Source organism: Carlito syrichta, unplaced genomic scaffold, assembly GCF_000164805.1.
Source record: "Carlito syrichta isolate Samal-C Ts95f unplaced genomic scaffold, Tarsius_syrichta-2.0.1 Scaffold170277, whole genome shotgun sequence".
NCBI classification, from domain to species: Eukaryota; Metazoa; Chordata; class Mammalia; order Primates; family Tarsiidae; genus Carlito; species Carlito syrichta.
In genome coordinates, this window is record NW_007114373.1 from 80,860 (window position 1) to 102,519 (window position 21,660).

At 45.8% G+C, this 21,660-nt stretch overlaps 1 protein-coding gene across 2 annotated transcripts in view; it reads left to right on the forward strand.

Annotated features, from left to right (window-relative positions):
• The window catches only part of TOP1MT (topoisomerase (DNA) I, mitochondrial), a 46,640-nt gene that overhangs the window by 5,980 nt on the left and 19,000 nt on the right, over positions 1–21,660 (forward strand). The window contains exons 1-3 of one of the 2 annotated variants that reach the window (XM_008051366.2): positions 14,523–14,644; positions 17,866–17,981; positions 19,392–19,513. In XM_008051366.2, coding sequence (XP_008049557.1) covers positions 14,523–14,644; positions 17,866–17,981; positions 19,392–19,513 — 360 coding nt within the window. Of the gene's footprint in view, positions 1–14,522; positions 14,645–17,865; positions 17,982–19,391; positions 19,514–21,660 lie in introns of those variants that run through there. The other variant, XM_021709278.1, reaches the window with a different exon arrangement.

The window sequence follows — 21,660 nt, forward strand, 5'->3', positions numbered from 1 at the left end:
GGGTTTACTTCAGGACTCTCAATCGACTGCATAGATCTGTATGTCTCTCCTTACGCCAGTACCCCACTGTTTTGATTACTACAGAGCTTGTAGTAAGTTTTGAAATGGGAAAGTGCAAATTCTCTAACTTTGTTCTTTTTTTTCAAGATTATTTTGGCCATTCTGGATCCCTTGTATTTCCTTGTGAATTTTAGGATCAAGTTGTCAATTTCTGCACAAAAGCCACCTGGGATTTTGGTGGAATTGTGTTGAATTTTTGGATCAATTTGGGGAGTGCTGGTGTCTTACCCATATGAAATCTTCCAATATATGAACACGAGATGATCACACATTTGTTTAGGCTGTCTTTAACGTCTTTCAGCAATGTTTTACAGTTTTCAGAGTATAGGTTTTGTGCTTCTTTTGTTAAACTTATTACTTAGCATTTTTTTTTTTTTGAGTTGGAATCTCACTGTTGTCACCCACGCTGAGTTGCAACGGCATGCTCACAGCCACTGCAGCCTTGACCTGCTGGGCTCAGATGATTCTTCCACCTCAGTTGGAAGTAGCTGGAACTACAGACGCACGCCACCGTGCTCAGTTAGTTTGGCAGTCCTATTGTCTTGATCTCCCAAAGTGCTGAGATTACAGGCTGAGCCCCCCGCGCTCAACTGGTGTGTGTGTGTGTGTGTGTGTGTGTGTGTGTGTGTGTGTGTGTGTATTATATATATATACATATATATATATACACACATATATATGTATTTTTTTTGATGTCATAGTAAGTAGAATTGTTTTCTTAATTTCTTCTTCAGTTTGCTCACTTCTACTAATTAGCAATTCAACTGATGTTTGTGTATTGATCTTGTACCCTGCAACTGTGCTGAATTCATCTATTAACTCTAATAGTTTTTGTGTATTTTTTGGATTTTCTGTATAGAAGATTATGCCACCTACAAATAGAGATAATTTATGTCTTTCTTTCTAAACTGGATGGCTTTTATTTCATTTATTTGCCTGTTTGCTCTGGTAGAACCTCTGGTACAAAATTGAATAGCAGTTGTGAGAGTGGACATCTTCATCTTATTACTGATCTCATTGAGAAAAATCTAGTCTTTCATCATTGTGTATGAAGTTAGCTGTGGGATTTTTGATGTCTTTTATCAGGTTAAGAAAGTTCTCTTTATTCCTTTTTCTTGAGAGTTACCTTTAAATTTTTTAAATACAGATGCTTCTTGTGAGTTAAGAGAGACTCAAGAGTGTGATAGATGCATGGTATTAAAGAAAAATTGTTTGGCAACCCCTTCAGGTCCCCTCCCACTGTGGCAGCTTCTCCGTCCTCTAAAAAAATCCTGCTTTCTCACAAAAATAAATAAATAAAATAAAAATTGTTTATGACACTTGTTAAAAATGGTAAGATAGCCTTTATCCAAGCGGGACCACTGTAGTGGGAGTTGTGCAATAGGCAGAAGACATTGAGCTCAACTCCACCCACAACAAGGATATATGGGGATTTGTAACCAAGAAGCAGAATGAGGATCAGTGGATAGAAAATTACTAAGAGGAAGCATTAAGGGTAGGGAGATTCTTTTTGACTTGACTCACCATGATTCTTGCTGAAGGCAGGCCAGAGTAAAAAGCTATAAAGGGTGAGGGAGAAGGAATTTGATCAGATATTGAGGGACTTCACATACCAGAGGTGGGGGATTTTCACTAAACTATCCCTGTTTCTTGTTGAAACTGAACTAAATGGGTCATGGACAGAGCCCAAGTTCAGGACCTGGTCAGAAAGAGAAGCCTGACTCAATTTTGGTCAAGGAGAGAATCTTTGTTAATGGGGATTATTTCTCATTCTACTTTTGCACATGCTTGACAATTTTAAAACTGATACGTTTTTATAAAAAATTTTAAATAAAAGTAGATTATTATAAATAAAAAGAGAACCAAAAAGTGTATCTAAATGCTTTGGGCTTTGTGTGGATTCTGATTTTCATAAAGATTTACAAAATGATGAGACAATTAGAGAGAGATGAGTACTCCCTTGGATACCGGATGATGTTAAAGATTGTGTTTGTTTTTTAAAGTGTGATAGTGTATAGTGGTTGTGTTCTTTAAAAAAAGAGTTTTAATATTTTGGAGAGAATATTGAAATGTTTGTGGATGAAATGGTGTCTGGGAACTACTTTGGAATAGTCCTGTGGGGGAGAGAGGTGAGTGGGTGCTCAGTGAAGGCGACTGGTCGTGAGCTGGCAAGTTTTGAATTGGTCTGAGGAGTTCATGGGAATTTATTTGCCAATACTTGCCAAAGTCAAATGAGTCTCTAAACAAAACATTTTATTTGGGAAAACAGAACTGCAGTTCGGGACATACATACAAGATGAGGTGGTCTTCAGTATGTCTGAAGAACAGAGAAGGTTAGGAGTTTTGTTAGAAAGAGAAATGTTACCGATTGCTTTGAAAGACTAGCAAACTTCTTATTAGCACTAGAGAAGTTTTGGGGAGCCAACAAGCTCTCATAGGTGAGTGAGGGAAGAAGGTAGAACTGGGCAGAAGGGCAGGTAGAAGGTAGAAGGGCAGGTATTTTCAGCACCTGTTAAGTACAACTTGTCTTAGGGTTGCAGTGTGCTGTTTCAGCAGCTGGGCTTGTGGAAAGTTCTCAGAGCAGATGCTGTGTGCCTGAGTGCTTTTCCCCATCCCTTGACTCTGATTTAGTTAGGCATTATAAGAATAACCCAGTTCATATAATGAATTGCCACATACTGTTCTCTCTACTTTTATATGTACTTGTTTTCCATAATAAAATGTTAAGCAGTAGAGGTTCCTGGCCCCAACTAGTTGATTTCTTTTGGATAGTTTTGTGTCAAGGCATCGAGAATCTGCTTCTCAGGTGATCTTGGTGCTCAGAGCCCTGGAGATGGCTCTGCCCTCTCACCCAGTTCATGAGTGTTCTGTGCTGATTGCTTAAACAACACCTGGTGGTTAGCTCACAGTACTGTAGGGCAGATGCCTGAGTGAGCTCAGCAGGGTTCTCAGCTCAGGGCCAAAGTTGGGGTATGTCATCCAGGCTAGGCTCTTATCTGGAGGCATTAGTCTCCTTGGGGTTGTCATTAGTCTCTGAAGCCCTGAAACCAAGGACTGATTTCTTGCTGGCTGTCAGCCAGGGTCCACTCTCCATTCCCTTCCACATGGCCCCTCATCCTCATAACCAGCAAGAGCACCCAAATCCAATCTCTGATGCACTCTCTGTTACCAAGTGAAAGAAACTCCTTTGGAGGGGCTCACGTGGCTAGATCAAGCCTCCCTGGATAGCTTCCCTTCTGCTGATGATTGCAAGAGTGATACTGTGTGAGGGTCCTCACTGTCTTAGGACCCTCCTGCCTCCCACACTCCTGCAGTCCCCCACAGCTGGGCCTGTAAGAGAGGGCTGGATGACTGCTGGGTGAGTGTGAGATGAGAGGGCCGTGGGAATCACCATGGTGACCTGAGCTGAAGCTATGGCTAGGGGCATGTGATCCTGGGATATCTTAAGGCCGTGATTCAGAGTTTTTTTTAAGTTCTTTTGTTGCCCCTTGAGTGGTCTCCCCCGTCCCCAGCCCCCCCTGCTGTCCTCTGGACAGTTTCTTCTTCTTGTGATTTTCTCACACATCTGCTGCTCACTGTTCATGACAATGACTGAGGGGCTTAGGAGCAGGGAACTGGTGGGAATGTCTCTAGGTGGGGTGTACCTGGGCCTCCTGGTGGACATTCCTCTGAATGGGAGGGCTGACTGCTGTTTCTGCATCATGGTAGGGCTTGGGAGTGCCAAGACTTCCCAACTCCAGGAACCCCACCACTAGCACAGAAGGAATCCTTAGGTGGGGGTTCTCTCAGGCCTACAAGGCTGCTATGGGCCAGACCCCCAAGTCTCCTGTGTACCTCCATGGGCAGATATTTTTCCTCGGTGTCAGGAGATTTCTGGCTGCGGCAGTTGAGCTGTGAAGTAGCCTGCTAAGTGCCGGACACCCATCCTCACACTTGTGCACCTCAAGCTCTAAGGCCTGGCCAGCCAGAGTACTTGAGGCCATGGCCTGGCACAGCCTTCCTAGGCTGGGGGTGGTTCTGTCAGTCTCTTTCATGCTTTGTAAACTTCCTGGAATGTTTCAACACTTCTGGCCCACTGACAGCCTGCTGTGGTTTGAATGTCCCCTCCAAATTTCAAGTTGAAATGTAATTGCCATTGTAATACTTAATACTAATACTACTTAGTATTAATATTAAAAACTTTATACTTTGAGAGGTAGTGAAAGTGATTAGGCAGTGAGGGCTCTACCCTCATGAATGGATTAATGTCATTATCTCTGGAGTGGTTTCTAATAAAAAGGATGAGTTTGGCCTGATTTCCTCTCTATCTTGCATGTTTTCTTGTCTTCTGCCATGTGATAATGCAGGAGGAAGGCCCTGGTCAGATGCAGCCTTTTGATTTTGGACTTGCCAAATAAATTTCTGTTCTTTATAAATTACTCAGTCTGTGGTATTTGATATAGCAGCGGAAAACAGGCTAAGATACACCCCCTTTCTTTTCTTGTCATTGTCTTCTTTTTTTTAAAGAGCTGGGAGTCTTGCTGTGTTGCCCAGGCTGATACTCCCACCTTAGCCTCCCGAGTAGCTGAGACTACAGGTATGCCACCACAGCTAGCACAGCGTCCTTTCTTCTTTTCTGGTGCTGCTTTGTTTCTTTTTTATTTTTTAAAAATAGAGATAGAGTCTTGCTATGTTGTCCAGGTTGGTTCTGAACTCTGGATGCAGTGGCACGCTCAAATGATCCTACTACCTTGGCCTCCCAGGGTGTTGGGATTACAGGTGTGAGCTACCATGCCCTGCTTGTTTATTCAGAATACATCTTTTTTAAAAAATAATTCACGGGATCTTGGGAAGGGAAAGTAAATTTGAGGGGCACTGCCTGATCCAAGAACCAAGTTCCCAGTGTTTTAATATCCAATTGATAGGGTGGTAAAATTACTCTCTTATATAGTCCCATGAAGATAACCCATCTGGGCTTTCTGTTCTTGCATTTCCTGTTAGGAGTTTGGAACAATCTCATATTTAGTGAATTACTGTTTCCTCCTCACTCTTGAACTTGAGGAGGACTGGCATTGGCTTCAGGACTCTTCTGGAGCTGAAGCAAATGCTCAGCTAAGAGCCAGAAGCACTTTCCAGTTCTTCTAAAGTTCTGAAGTTGCATGGGAGCACTTTTTAAGAAATGAACTTTACAAAAGTATTGCTTACATATGACAAATCACAATCATCTACACTGATAATTGGATAAGTTTTGGCATAAGTGTCCCTTTGCAAAGTCATCATCACTCTTGGAACACAGACATGTCCATGCCCCATATCCCTACATCCCCTCCTCTACTCCTAAACTTTCTGTGGGTGTTTCCTGTTAATGTGCTGATGGGCAAAATCAAACCTCTTCCAGATTCTGCCTCCATTGTTTAGTGGTATTCTTTATTTCTTTATTTATTTTTGAGTCAGAGTCTTACTCTGTCACCCAGACTGAAATGCAGTGGCATGCTCATGGCCACTGCAACCTCGACCTGGTGGACTCAGATCCTCCCACCTCAGCCTACTGAGTAGCTGGAACTACAGGCACATGCTACCACACCTGGCTAATTTTTTGATTTATTGTAGAGATGAGGTCTCGCCAGGTTGGCCAGGCTGGTCTTGAACCTGCGGGCTCAGGCAGTCCACTCACCTTGGTCTCCCAAGGCATGGGATTACAGGCTGAGCCACCGAACCCGGCCCAGTGGTAGTCTTTAAACATCAACTTGCGTACTGAAATAACAAATGGATTGTTAATTATGGTTTGTTTGAAAAGCAGTGCTAATAATAAATACTTCATGGGACCTGAATTTAGAAAAAGTGTCTGATGAGTTGTATCTTGCCGTTTTACTGATGACTGACTTTATCAAAGTACTTTAAGTGTAAATTACTTCACTTCTTCTCTGTGTTCTCGTGCTATATAACATGTTCTTACATATTTTATGAAAGCTTTGAGTTGGCAATAAACTTTACTACTCAAATTAATGCAAACCTTATCTGTATTTTAATTTAAAACAGAGAAAAACATTCTGCTGATGTGCAAGCCAAAAGTGCAGGATTGTAGCCTGAGGACCTCCTGAGAGGCTCTGCTCCATGTGGAGTGTGTGTGATGCCTCCCAGTGAGCACGCACCGCTGCAGGAACTGGAGGGGCCAGCCTGGTTCTCTCTGTTACTGTAGAGTTCATAACTGTGTCCTCCAGAGACCTGCTGACACCTTGGGCTGGTGTTGTTGGGCTCCTGTGCCCACTGTCCAGGTCAGACCTTTGAGGGATCCTTTTAGGCCCCACCAGGGATGCCCTGTGGTCATACCTCTTGCAGAGGTCTGCCACATTGGGCCTAGGGTTGACCTTGGCAGCAAGCGGACATATGGGCTATGCTTCTCAACATGCGGTTCTGTTCAGTGAGGAAAGGCCCCTAGAAAAGGACTGGCTTGTAACTAAAGCATGGTCTTGCATCTGTGTTTTGTTCAGGAATCAGGGTCTGTCTGTAGGGAATCTTCTAAGGTTACTCTTTTTTCAAGTCCCTGTGCTATCCCAGGTTGTGCCAGAATAGCGTGATTGAATTGGGACAAGGTAGGGAATGAGTTACTTCTATTTCTCAAAAATTTAAACTTTCATTGTTTCAGAATGAAACTTGTGATAATTATTTTTTGCTGTGATGAAATCATATGTGTGTATCAAACCAGTTTTTAGGTGATGGGTGGATTTCTTTTATACCTCGCATCCTGTTTTCTTTTAACCAAGCAACTGTCTGCTCTCTCCCTTGATACTCATCTACTGTATCTCCTGTCCTGCCCTTGTTCATTTTCATCCACCTCGTTGTCAACTTAGGTTTCTCCCCCCTTCCATTGTGTTTAATTTCCTTGAACCATCATATCAGTGAATTATCCTCAGGCAGTGAGCTTTGCATTTATGGACAACATGTAGCCTGACTTGTTGATGTGACAGAATCTGCGCCTCTTACCCATCAACCCCATACCTACCACAGGGATTACTAAGGGCAGCTTCAGAGTGTTTCTGTAACTATCAGCTGTCCCTGTAACTGGAGAATAGGTGCTGCATGGGAGGGTGGACAGACAGGGAGCGCCTGTAGATTCTTGCCAAATAAAGGAATGGCCGAGAGGTGAGGGAGCTTTTGCTCTTGCCCCTCTGAGTTTGGGAGTTGAATTAGTCATGGTGGCCTTGGGGACCAGTTGCTCTTGGCCAGTGGGTGGTAGTGTTGTTGGGTCTGCTGAAGCAGCCTGAACTCTTACTGACAGGTTCCTAGCCTGTCCCTCTGGTGGTCCTTTCCTCCTCCTTCCTCAGACAGATCTCCCCACAGGGTCCTCTAGGCCTCTCCAGTCAGTGCATCCAGAAAGAAACTTGAATCTTTGCTGCCTTTCTGTCTCCAGTCCTCTCGGTTCAGTCAAATGACTGCTTCCATTGTCTCAGGCACAGATCTTGGTAACTTCTGTGAGCACTGCCCTGCTTGGATTCCTATCGAATCCATCCACTGATTCTGCTTTCCAATTCTACTGCAGTGGGACCACTTTTCACCTGCCTCTGCTAGCCCAGGTTTCTTTCCCCATTGAGGCTTTCATATTATTTTCAGAAATTTCACTGGTTTTTCTTTGCAAGACATACTATTTTACTGATATTCAGATGATGGAGTGAGAGCAGTCATTAGTGTGAGCTTTGAGGAAGGATGTCTGAGGACAGTGGTAGGTGGTCAGTCATCTGATGAGTGGGCACATTTGGACCGGGAGGCCTGGCTCCCCCATAACCTCCTGTCCCACCCAATAGGCTCCACCTAACATGAGGCTGATTGTTCTTTCTGTTTAGTGTGGGTTTTGCTTCTAAATACATTTTCCTACACTTACAACTACTTTAAAAGTTACTTTTGAAGGACAATGTTTCTAAGCCGGTGATTTCCAAACTGCTGTTGTATTGATGATGGTGGACACAAAGATGGGCCTGGAGGATGACTAAGAGCTGTCCTTTACCTCCGGTCTTTCTGTTACTCTAGAAGGTTTCCTGTGGCTGGGAGGTGCCTGAGAGATGGGTTCATAGCAACTGACCTTGAGTGAGTGCTTTCACCCATGTGCTGGTGTTACCGTTAAAGTCAGAGGCTTATTCATACCCCTGCTTGTAGATTTGCTGTCATACTTGCAAAACATACTTTTTTTAAAAAGAGAAAAGGGGCCATTAAAAAGATGGGAGGCTTCTGTGAAATTGTTTTAACTCTTTTCCCATTTTAAAATGAGAGGTTCTTTAAATAAGCATAAAATTTATGTATTTATGTTTAAATTTATATTCTAGATTTGCACAGATCACCAAGTCAGTGAAGACTAATAACTGTGAAAACCCGCGCAAGAAAAAAGGCCAGGTAGGTATCTTAAATTTAAGATTCTGAGGAGCAGCTTTATAGGCACTCGCATTTGGTGAATGCATATTCTTGCAAATATAAAAAGACAATGATTGAACCTAGTATCTGATTTTCTAATAGGGTTTTATTGTGAAATAAGTCAACATTGCCTGGATGGCACAGTGGCGTTAGCATAGCATTCTCTCCCAGTGTCCTTCACTTCATGGTTTGTTCCTGGATTGAATAGACAATGATGGCATGGCCTGCCCCTGCCCAGAGCTGGAAGCAGCCCAAAGCCAACCCCTTTGTTCACTGCCCTCGCTTACTTCTCTTGACAGAGGCTACAGGGCTGAAATCAGGAGGCCATTTTCTGAAGTTCATTTGGAGGCATTTAGAACCACAGGGCCCTGATATGTGTGTCCTTTGGTGGTGCAGTCACTTTGGGTGTGGAGGGGTGAACCTTTCTTCCTCCTCTGGGATGTCTGGGGAGGCTCTGTTTGTGGCATGTGTGGCTTCACTCATGGTGTGTTCTCTCTGTTCTGGGCAAGGTCCTGAGGCCACACAGAGGTTCTGCAGATGAGATGAAGATGGCCCTCAGTGGGCGTGAGGGGGGCTCTGACAGGCTGCAAGCTGAGATCCAGGAGAAGAGAGTGAAGGAGACAGCCCTGCAGGCAGTGCCTGGCAGGAAGGGAGCCCTTGGAGACGATGGCTGCAAGCTCATAGACACTGGCCATGGCAAGGGCTGTGCGAAAAGTAAATGCAAACAGAAAAAAAACAAAGAAAAACAGTGTGAAGATAAATGGAAGGAAGGGCTTCAGGAGCAATGTATGGGGAGATGCACAGAGGCAGAGATGCCAGAGGAGGGCTGCAGGGAGGGGAAGAGTGTACACGGGGACCTTAGCTGCAGGAAGCAGCGGCATAAGAAAAGGGGGACCACGGCAGGAGCCAGAGAGGAATGTGCTGGAAAGGAGAAGGATGAACAGAGTCACCCCCAAGAGAAAGGGGCAGAGCGTGATGAGGAGGAAGGGCAATGGAGGAGTGCAGCGCTAACCCCAGCAGGGGGAACAAGGCTAGGAGATGGTGACAAGGAAGAAGAAGAGTTATTGGGAAGAAAACATGCCCAAACTAAGGACAGGAAGGGAAAAGAAATGTGGGTTAAAAAGATCAAGAAAGAAGAAAATGAAAAATCAGGTTGTAGCAAAAAGGTGAGAGAGGAGACACACAATAGCAAGTCCAAATCAGAGACTTTGGTTTCCAAAAGAGAAAAATGGAAGGCAGAGAAAGCTGGGGTAGAAAGGGCTCGAAAACCAAAGAAACAAAAATTAGAAGATAAAGACCTCCAGGAAGATGACCAGATGAAAGAGAGAGAAGCACAGTGTGGGAGTGAGCTGGGCACAGCAGCAGAACCAGCAGCAGGGCAGTGCCATTCAGCAAAGGGTGACCAGGAGAGAGGGGCACCAGTGAAGCCCCAAGAAGAGAAAGCTCAGGGTAGTATGAAGCAGGCCAGAAACAGAAAGAAGCTGAAGGAGGAGCAGCCAGTTGATGCTGGGGTGTCCAGAGGGAAAGAAAAGAAAAATGGCCAGGAGGCACCTAAACCACAGAAGAACAAGAAAGAGCAGGAGAAGAAGGAAGAAGCCAACAGGTGGAAATGGTACATCCCTCTCTCTCCCACCTCCACCCCCACCCCACCCCCACCCTCATCCTCATCCTCATCCTCACCCTCACCCAGTCTCTTCTCCCTCTCTCCCTGGGCAACTGGGTGACTGCTGGGCTGCTTTCTTCCAGTGGATGGAGGGTAAGAATGGTGTGTAGACACAGCTCCAGCCACTGCCCTCCCACTGTGGGCTGCAAAGGAGGCTGGAGTGCAATCCAGAATGCATTCTTGCTTGTAGATGTTCTGGGGTACTAGTGACAGCAGTTAGGAAGTGTTCATTGTGTCTGGGATTGCTTTTAGTCAGTCTATTGTGAGCTAGGTACTAGTTTCTCCATTTTTCAGATGAGGAAACTGAGGTACAGAGAGTTAACTAACTTGCCCAGGGTCACACAGCCACAGGTAGTAGGGGACAGACATTGGACTCTGGCCACACTATAATTGTAGCTGTCACTCACCCCTGCTCTGTCCCAAATGCAGCTATGAGTTGTATAGCTATCCCAGTGGAGGCATGCTGTAGGTGTGATACACACACCTAGTATGAGAAAAAAGATGTGAACTGTCTCAATGTATTTTGTTGAAGTGATAATATTTTGTTTGAAATAATTGGTTGAAATTAAGTATATTATGAAAATTCAATTCACCTCTCTTTTTTGCAGTGCGGCTTCTGGATAGTGTAAACTGCGCTGGTGGCCTGCTTCCCTTATCTGCTGGGTGGCACTGCCTCACACCCTGTCAACAGTCCCTGCACAGCCCTGGAGCTGTGGGCTCTGGGGTCACAAGGGTCATTATGGGGTATTAGTTTCCACATGCAGCAGCTGTTTGATTCTGGGAACACGACTTAAATTTTCTAAGCCTGATTTCTTTTATGCAAAATGGGAGTCCTCCTGCCTGCTGCAAGGACTTGCTGTTGAGTAGGAGGAGAATGTAAAGCCCATGTCCCCCTTCTCTGCACAACCCCAGTGGTCTGGGGAGGAAGAGGGCAAAGGGGAGGAGGCCACAAACCCCTGTCAGTAGACAGTTCATAGAAACCCTTCCTGGTCCACGTGACTGCCCCAGTAGTGCCCCAGCCATCAGTTTGCCTCCTACCCCTTCCCTACCATTTTGACTGCAGCTATTCAGGTGTGAAGTGATGTCATTGTGGGTTTCACTTACATTTCTGTGATGGCTAATAATGTTGAGCATCTTTTTATGGGATTATTGGCCATTTGTATATCTTTGGAGAAATGTCTATTTTTTTTAGTTTCATCAATGATTTTTATTTAAGCATATCATATTTTGACTGTATATTGAACTTGGTATGTTTTACAGAATGTTTATTTAAATTGTTTACTCATTTAAAATTTTTTTAAATTGTTGCAAGAGTTTTTTGCATGTTGTACTCACAAGCCCTTACAGATGTGATTTGGAAACATTTTCTTCCTTTCTGTGGGCTGCCATTTTGATTTCTTGATGGTGTCCTTTGAAGTGGAGACATTTTTTATTTTATTTTATTTTATTTTTGTTTTTCTTTTTTGAGTTGGAGTCTCACTCTGTCGCCCAGACTGGAGTGCAGTGGCCACTCCCAGCCACTGCAGCCTCGACCTGCTGGGCTCCAGCGATCCTTCCGCCTCAGCCTTCTAAGTAGCTGGAAGCACAGGGCGCGCTACCACACCCAGCTAATTTTTTTGATTTGTTGTAGAGATGAGGTCTCGCCAAGTTGCCCAGGCAGGTCCCGAACCTGCGGGCTCAGGCAGTCCACTCACCTCAGCCTCCCAAAGCGCGGGATTACAGGCTGAGCCACCGAGCCTGGGTGACATTTTTTATTTTTATGAGGCCAGTTTATCTGTATTATTTTTGGTTGCCTGTGCTTTTTGTGTAATTAAAAATTTTCTCTGATTCAAGGTCATAAGGACTTATACCTGTTTTTTTTTCCTCAAGAGTTTTATAGTTTTAGCTCTTACATTTAGATCTTTGATTCATTTTGGGTTGACATTTATGTGTGATATGAGAAAGAGGTCTAACTTTGTTCTTTGCATGTGGATAGCCCAGCATCGCTTGTTGAAAGACTATTCTTTCCCCATTGAGTGACCTTGTTGAAATCAGTTGGCCATAGATGTGTGGATTACTTCTGAACTCTTATTCAACTGCATAGATCTGTATGTTTATCTTTATGCCAATGCCACACTGTTTTGATTACTATAGAGCTTTATATTAAGTTTTGAAATGGGGAAGTGTGAATCCTCCAATTTGTTCTTCTTTTTCAAGATTATTTTGGCCATTCTGGGTCCCTTTTATTTCCTCGTACATTTTAGGATCAGATTGTCAATTTCTGCACAAAAGTCAGCTGAGATTTTGGTGGGATTGTGTTGAATTTTTAGATCAATTTGGGGAGTACTGCTGTCTCACCCGTATGAAATCTTCCAATATATGAACACGGGATGATTGTTCATTTATTTAGGCTGTCTTTAACATCTTTCAACAATGTTTTGCAGTTTTCAGAGTACAGATTTTGTGCTTCTTTTATTAAATGTATTGCTTGGTATTTTATTTTTTATGATGCCATTGTAAATTGAATTGTTTACTTAATTTCCTTTTGTTTGCTCACTGCTACTGATTTGAAATACAACTTGTATATTGATCTTGTACCCTGCAACTGCTGAATTCATCTATGAACTCTAATAGTTTTTGTGTATTTAAAAAAAATTTTTGTATGCAGTATCATGCCACCTGCAAAAAGAGGTATTATATATCTTTCTTTCTAATCTGAATGCCTTTTATTTCATTTACTTGCCTGTTTGCCCTGGTTAGAACCTCCACTACAGTGTTGAATAGCAGTGGTGAGAGTGAACATCCTTGTCTTGCTCCTGATCTAATTGGGAAACATTCAGCCACCATTGCATATTAGGTTACCTGTGGAGTTTTTGTAGATGTCTTTTATCAGTTTGAGGAAGTTTTCTTCTATTCCTACTCTCTTGAGTGGGTTTTTTGTTTGGTTTGGTTGGTTGTTGTGAAAGAGTGGTGGATTTGTCAGATCTGTTGAGTGATCTTAGGGTTTTTATTCCTTTCACAAAACCCGAGGAATCTGAATTGGAAAACACACTGGCCTCAGGATTCTGTTGAAGGAACAGCAGGGTTGTGCTAGAACTTTCTTTATGGTTTGTGGAAAATATTGTGTGAAATAATACCTCCTACCAGCAACAGCTGGTAGGAGATGGGCTGCCCAGAGAGTTAGCTACTGCCGTCCTGGTATGTGTCCATCATCAGCACCGAGTTGCTCTTTCTGAAATGATGGGACACCTGCAAGATCCACTTGGGACCTGAGAGCCGGCAAGTGCAGCCCATGGCCTCTGCTCACGGCTTCCAGTCGCTAGATATCAGTGGAAACTGAGTTAGTTGGATATCAGTGGTAGGGTCACTGAGGGTATGCTGTCCCAGGCTCCCTCCCTGTTTGTCTCTACTGCATTTCCACCAGGCAGTCACATCGAAGGTGAGGATGTGTGTGAGTTCATCTACTTCCTGCTGTCCTGGTTTCTGCATTTTGCAGTCAAAGATCAAGGCTGCACAATTACAAGAGGTTGAGCAGTGTGGCCTGCTGCTGGTTGAGGGCCAGATGCCAAGTGCTAATCTAGAGGTTTTGCAGCTTTGACCATGCTGCCCAGTGAGGATGCTGGGTCAGACTCTTGTGGGGTCACTGTGGGGTCCTTGAGTGTGGGGAAGGAGGCTCCAGTTGCCAGTGGTCTTTGGTCTTCTTGGGTGAGGGGCAGTGATGATTTTGTAGGAGTTCTAGTGGTCTTTGCCAGAGGCCCCTCCTCTTTTGGGGACTGCATTGGGCTGGATAGCAGGTGTTTCTGTGTCCTCCTTCTGTGTCCTCCTGAAAGTACTGGTATTTGGCATGTGCTGCTGCTTCAGTTGTACTTGGTGAGGTAGGGCCCTCCCATAGTATTAGGTGTCCTTCTCCAGAGGTTTGCAAAGGAGCATGTACTTAGGAAGGACCTGCCAGGTGCCCCTGCCCTGGTAGGCTCTGGGGAGAGATCAGTGCAATGGTGAGCACTTGCTGTGTGCAGGTCCTGGGCAGGAGCCCACTGGACTGGTTATGTGACCAGCGGGGGGCATCCTAATGGGCAGCCTTGGGCCAAAGAGGTAAGCCCTGGACTGGATGTGGATCTAGGTCCCTGTCCCCAGCGTTGGGGGTCGCTGACCACGAGTGCAGGGAAACCAAGGGGCGGCCAGCAGGATTGGACATGGCTCTGCTGCGTACAGAAGGCCAGGGGCCACCCAGTCTTTGCGTCACTAGGGATGCTTGGTGTGGCCAGGCCAGACCTCCGGCCTCTGCTCAGCAGTCAGGCACCGTTAGCCGCCTACTGGGGGCGGAGTTTGTGCTCGGGGGCGGGTCTAGGGGGTGGGGCCCTCAAGGGCGGGTCTAGGGGCGGGACCCAGCGCGTTGTCTCCTGACTCTGAATGTCCGCGAGGCTTGTGCGCATGGCTGATGCTTGCGTTTCAACTGCTGCGGCTCCAGGCAGTGCGCGTGCTGTTAGGGGACTCCTCCTGCCGCCCAGCCTCCCGGGGCTCCCTGGGCCCACGCAGTACACAGAAGGGCAGCGGAGCCGGGTAAGGTGGCCGGGTGAGTCGGCGGTAGGGGCCCTGAGCTGTGGGCCAGGCCGGGTTAGATTCAGAAGGTGGCTGCCAGGCCCGGTGGGAAGGCCTTAGGCTTTTTCAGTTCCACTCCCCTCCCAAAGTCAGGCCAGGTGATCTTAGGGGACAAGTGCAGCTGTGTAATTAATGACCTTCCCTATCCCTTGAACCAGCTTCTAGCCCAGGGTGTACAAGCTCCACCCTGACCTCACCTGTGCCTCTACCCCAGGTACTTACCCGCCCACCTTTTTTTGGGTTTGGTGTGTTTCATCATCATGTGACTGTGCCTGGGCCTGACACTGTAGTATTTAGAAAAAGCTTATGTTGCTATGTGTGGTCTTCTGAGACGTACTCTTTCCTGGAGTCTGGGTTCTCAGGTTCCTGGGTTATTTCCAGGACCAGCTCTGCATGAATACAGGGCATTTACTGTCATCTGTCTGCATCTTTGGGCATGTGTCACCTGGATACAGTAGCCACAGTAGCCATTGGTGGTCCCAAGTGCCTTCCTGGGAAACACAAAAGGGAGGTCCTGCTGGCATGTACTGGGACTGGGTTAGCTGCACAGGACTGGGACTCTGCACATGAAATACTGTATGTTTCCAAAGAGTGGGAGGGTTTACAGCCTCATCTCCTGCATATGGCAGTCCTGTAGGAGTTCCTGCTGCCTGTTCTCTCCATTTATCGATTGTCGCTAACTTAGTACTTACAGTATGGTGTCTCTTGTGGGCTGTCCATGTACTATCGCACATCCATTTATAGCCAAGGGGTCAGACAGTCGCCCAAGTCCATGCTGCAGAAATACTCTGCTTGCCCCATCCCCAGCTCAGGACCCAAGAGAGCCCAAGTGGGTGGAGCACATCCTGGTAGGAGAGAGCTCTGGCCTGCGTATGGATCTGGGGCTGGCTGCAGGCCCCTTTGCTGGGGCACATCTCTTGGTAGTGCACAGGCAGGTGCTTTCCAAAAGAACTGTTGCATTGCAGTTGCCCAGTTGTCGATGAGTAGATTTGGAGCAAGAATTCCCTTTGAAAGCAGCTTGCTTCTGATGATACTTCTTGGTGCTGGAGGCCTCTGAAGGAACAAAAAATTGTCATTCTGATGTGCAGTGCTTTACTGAATGCCTCAACAGGCTGGATCACAAACCCAGCTCTACAACCTTGCTTGCCTGCTGACCAGCAAATTGATCTTGACCTCTATGGTCTCATCTGTGAAATGGAATGATGGTGTGACTACCCAGGAGACTTTAGTGAAGAATTAGGCAGTCAGAGTTACTGTCAGTTTTACATTTCTCATACCTGAAACAGACTCATCTTCCATCAATTCTATAAGAAAGCTTTGTCTTAGTTTGCATTCTTTGTAGTACTTAGTGGTATGTCCTACCATCAGCCCTGTTCTAGACATTCTGGAATAGGGCAATCAGAGTTATTAAATGTCCTCAAACCTGTAAGATAGGTGGGGATGTTCTCACGTGACAGATGAAAACCTCCTCCCCAGAATCAGCAGAGGCTTTTCTTGCTCTCCTGCTCCCTCCTGCCTTTTATTCATATGACCCTCCCCCTACAGTATCCTGCTTCAGGATAAACCTGATATATGTCCTGTAGCTCAGGGCTCTTCCCTCCCCTCCCTTCCCCCTCCCTATTTCCCTCACCACCTATACACATCATGCATTCAGTCACCAGAGCCTCTTGATTCCACCCTAGAATCAGCTCAGCTTCTCAGTTTATCAGCTCTGTCCAAATCTCACTCCCCCTGCTCCTTCTAACTCTGCCTAGTCCCCTTCTCTGTAGAAATAGATGCATCCTTCCCTTTTCAAACTCTTCAGAGACTTCCTGATGCTTTTAGGATACTCATCCCAGTCGACCAAGCCCACCATGGAGCTGCCTGACCAAGGGTTGAGTGTGGGTCTCCTGGCTCTGGCAAACCCTGGTGTGTGATCTGGGAAGTCTAGTCTTTTTGTCTTTGGGCTGTGGGGGGGCTCGGGCAGGCCTCAGGAGGAGTGTTCGTTGTGCTCTCCTGCCTCCTCTACTGGTCTGCCACTCACCTGTTGGTATGTTCCAACCCCCGCCCCCACCAAAGCCTCTCCCACTGAGGCCTTTGTATTTGCCATCCCATGTGCTGGACTTGCTCTTCTCTCAGCCCTGTTGAGAGTTCTGTCTACCCCCCCACCAGCCAAGCCTCGTCCCTTTTTAAAAAAAATCTTCTCTTAGGTACATCTCAGTATCTGAAGTCAGCTTGTCCTTCCTGGGTTTCCTTGGTTATCTGTGTGTCCCCAGGACCTAGTGTAGTGCTGGCTCAGGGCAGACCATTGGGAGACTTGGGAGACCTCTGAAGCCCAGATGAATAAATGATGACTCACATGGAATTAGGATGGGCTGAAGCTGCCACACTGGACCATAACTCTTTGTGTCCAGAACTGGGCTTGCCTGAGAAAGGATGCCCTGGAGATAAGAAGATCTGGGGACAAACTGGGATAGAGGGACCTTGGTAGGGAGCCAAATGGGGGTGCATTGTGTTGGTGCCTTACAAGTCATCCCCCATACCCAACAAAGAGCCCTTTCCTGAAAAGCCCCTTAGACTTCCTGCCCCTGGACCAGCTCTCCCTGCACTCAGTCTCCCCATCCTTGCCCCATTTCTCTCTGGGGCAGCAGTCATGTGCCCTGCTGTGGTGCCACCTCCTCATGGCCTGCACTGCCTGTCTCCCCTCTCAACTCAGCTCCTTTAGAGGTGGGGGCTCTCCAGTAGTCAGCCAGACCTTTTATTTAAAATGGAATGGTCCAGTGGAAAAATTGTGGAGGATTCTAGGCTATTTCTGAAGGGACCCAACTGGTGAGGCCCTTGAGTTTTGGAGAGGAGTATTCCTTAGCCCTTTCCTACTCAGCCGAGGTCACTTGAGTTGGCGATTCAGCAGCACACCTGCCCAGTTCAGGTAGGGAGGTGTTGTACACAGATGTGGCGGTCTGAGATCTGACAGGTTCACATCTCAGCTGGATGGCATGCCCCAGCAGGATGACTACCTATCTGCCTCTCGCCTTGTTCTTTAGGCCTTGTTTTCCTCCCCTATACAGTGGAGGCCACAGTGTCCACCTGTGAGGAGCCACAGGGAGGAAGCAATGTGGGAGAAAGCGGAAAAGACTTAACTGGGCCTGGCCTGTGTTGTCAGTGCCCACAAGAGTGACGCGTTCATGTCTTGGTCTCTTTAGGTGGGAAGAGGAGAAGCACAAAGACGGAGTGAAGTGGAGACAGCTGGAGCACAGGGGCCCATATTTTGCCCCCCCGTATGAACCCCTTCCTGATGGAGTGCATTTCTTCTATGATGGTGAGGACGCAAGCGAGCAGCCGTCCCTACTGCCTGTGGTCTGCCTGTGTAGCTTCCCTGTCTCCCTCCCTGGGTGTGGGCTCCCTGGGTTGACATCTGGGCTTACTCCCTCAGATCCCACTGCAACATTCCTCATCGGGTATAAATGACCAGTGCCTCGAGGAAGTGTACCACCTTCCTACCCAGCTGGACCCCTGTGGCTCCCTTCCTCCTGCTTTTTCATACTGTGCCTCTTGTGGCTTTCCCGAGTCTGCATTGGCTATGTACGGTTGTGACCAGGACTCACCTCTGTGTGAGGGATTTCTCTCTGTATTCCCTGTGTGTTTTAATTATAAGTGGTACATATACCATATATATATCCATACACACACCCCCACACACACACTACTTGGTTCCAGTTTGTTTTTCTTTTTCTTTTTTTTTTTTTTTGAGTTGGAGTCTCACTCTGTCACGCAGACTGGAGTGCAGTGGCCGCTTCCGGCCACCGCAGCCTCGACCTGCTGGGCCCCGGCGATCCTTCCACCTCAGCCTTCCAAGTAGCTGGAATTACAGGCATGCGCTTCCACGCCCGGCTGATTTTTTGATTTATTGTAGAGATGAGGTCTCGCTGCCCAGGCGGGTCTCGAACCCGCGGGCTCCCAAAGGCACGGGATTACAGGCTGAGCCACCGAGCCCGGCTCAGTTTGTTTTTCTTAATGAGAAATTGAACCGATTGTTTACGTGAGTGCAGAACCATCTTCAGAGTCGAGACCTCTGGGGGCTCCAGGATCCACAGGTGCCCACCTATCTCTTACAACCCTTGGGACCTCACCCTCTCCACCCCAGTTCTGAAGAACTTCTGCTTGGGTCTTATGCTGCTAATTTTAGCTGTTTCATCCCATTTTTTGCATCTCTGTGAGAAGGGATTCTTCCCCCAGAACGCGAGCCTCCTCTTCCCCAGAGTCAGCCACACCTGTGTAGTGCTGCCTACACAGGTTTCCATGGCCATTCTTGGCCACGATTCTCTACCCCTTCCTGCATTGTCCCTTTGCTGAGCTTTCCTGGACTGTTGGCATGCTGTCCTCCTCATGCTGTCCTCCTTTGGAGCACTTATCTCCTGGAGGATCCTGTGACCTCTCTGTGGACCCCCTGCTGGGTTTCCCACACACTTGCATTTACTTAACTCCCTTGATGTAATTTTTGGTTCAAAATCTGTTTCTTCAAGCTAGTCTGTAACTTCCATGAGGACAGAGACTCTTGCTTGCTGTGCTTTTAAAGTCTGTCTGCCCACAAGAAACCATAGGGCCTTATTGAGCGCTCCATGCTGCACCAGGCACATACTAAAGTATAATTTAAAGTACTGGGAGTATGTCAACTTGAGGACAAGAGTGTGGCTGCTCCCTAAACCAGTGTGTCTTTTGATGTCTGCAGGAAAGCCCATGAAGTTGAGCATGGCAGCTGAGGAGGTTGCCACTTTTTATGGGAAAATGTTGGATCATGAATATACAACAAAGGAAGTTTTCCAGAATAACTTCTTCAGTGACTGGAGAAAGGTATGTGCCATGGGTGGTCCTGGCAGTCAAGCTGGCCAGGCCCCTGCAGGCCTACAGTCCTGCCTCTGGGTGGCCTTTGCAAGCTCTCAGTGGCTGCTGTATTTTCTCAGTATAGCCTGAGTGCTCTATTTTATTTTATTCTGTTTTATTTTATATAGGGTTTTGCTTTGTTGCCCAAGCTGGAGTACAGTGGTGTGATCATAGCTCACTGCAGCCTTGAATTTCTGGGCTCAAGCAATGCTCCTGCTTCAGCCTTCGGAGTAACTGGAGCTACAGACGTGTGCCCCCATGTCCCGCTAATTTTTTGTATTTTTTGTAAAAATGGGGTCTCACTATGTTACCCAGGCTGGTCTTGAGTTTCTGACCACAAGTGATCCTCTTGCCTCAGCCTCCATGTTGGCATTACAGGCATGAGCTATTGTGCCTGGACTTTTTCATTTTTAAAAGTTGAGTCATATGAGTCTGGGCTGATCTTCACCTACAACTTGATTGAGTTTTATGCATGTATACCTATGTGAATGCTGTGCACCTTCCCAGGGTTTCTTTCAGAATGATACTTGCAAATTTCATCCCTGGGTTGCTTGTACCACCAGTGTCTTCCTGACTATTACTGGGTAGTATTTCTTATGTTAAATACCTGTATGCTGTCTATTTGTCCATTTTCCTGTTCTTGGGCACTTGTTTATTTCTAGTTTTTGGCCTTCATATATGGAACTACCATGGACATTTCTTTCTTTTGTGAATTTTTGTTCATTTAAAAAATTGAGTTTAATTCCTTACTAATTATAGGAGTTTTAAAGATATGTTCTAGATAGAAGTTCCTTGATACATATATATGCTGTGAATATTGTTTCTCAGACTTCATTTGCCTTTTCACTTTCTCGGTGAGGTCTTTGAACAGAAAATTTTAACATATCAATGATTCAGTTTATCAGACTTTTTCTAGTATGATTAATATTTTTGTGTCCTATTTAAGTTCATTATCAGAAATAACGATTTGCAAAACATTTTCAGCTCATCTGTGGCCTATACTTTTATTCTCTTAACAATGTCTTTGGAAGGTCAGAAGTTATTAATATTGATGTATTATTTTTTGTTATGGATTGTGCTTTTGGAGTTATGTCTAGGAAATATTTGCATAATCCAAGGTCATAACTATTTTCTGGGTTTTTTTCCCTAGAAATTCCACAGTTTTAGGTTTTATGTTGAGATCTGTTTGATTTAGGTCTGACATCTGAGTTAATTTTGGTTTACAGTTTGAGGTGTGGGCCAAAGTTTATCTTTTTGCATCTGCATGTCTGACTGTCCAGCACCACCTGCTATACTTCCCTGTCCCCCTGTGTGTGGGTTGTTGTGGACCCTCTTTCACAGTCTTGATTTATTACCATCCTGCCTTATAACTACAGTTTTGTAAGAGAGAGTTAGCTGTCCGGCTTCATTCTTCTTTTTCTGTTTAGTACCTCTTTTGATCATTCACAGACATGCAGGCAATGTTGCAAGGCAGGCAGAACATGAATAATGATAGACATGATGGTACCTGGCAAGGCACAGGGAGAGATCCTGACCCTGTGATTGTGACTGAGCAGGACTTTGTCCCTTCACAGGTGGTATCTCACCTGAGCTCCCTAGAAAAAATGGTATCATTATCTTCATCCCACAGTGACATACAGGCTTAGTGATCAGTTACTGAGGTCTCACAGTGTCTCAGTGGCCAAGCCTGGACTTTTGCACCATGGGCTGATGGCTACAAGCCTGGGATTTGGCCACAGGGTTATACAAGGTTTTTTTTTTTTTTTCCTTCCCCTTTTGGCATAGGAAATTAGAGGACAAAACCTGTTGCATGGAATTCTACCATGATTCCCTCATGTCATTGTCTTATGTTCCCATATTATGCCTTTTCATGGGTGTTAGTTTTTACATGATTGTGATCAGTATGCATATAACGTGTTTTCCCCCACTTATCATTTTGTTATACTCGTGTTTATTTTTCCATATTGCTTTATAACATCATACTATTTTCTCCTGTGGTATCAGTGTTTGTGTCTCCTCCAAAATTTATGTTGAAATTGAATCCCCAGTACAACACTATTAAGAAGTGGGGCCGGGCAATCCCTTCGGGTCCCCTTCCACTGTGGGAGTTTCTCTAT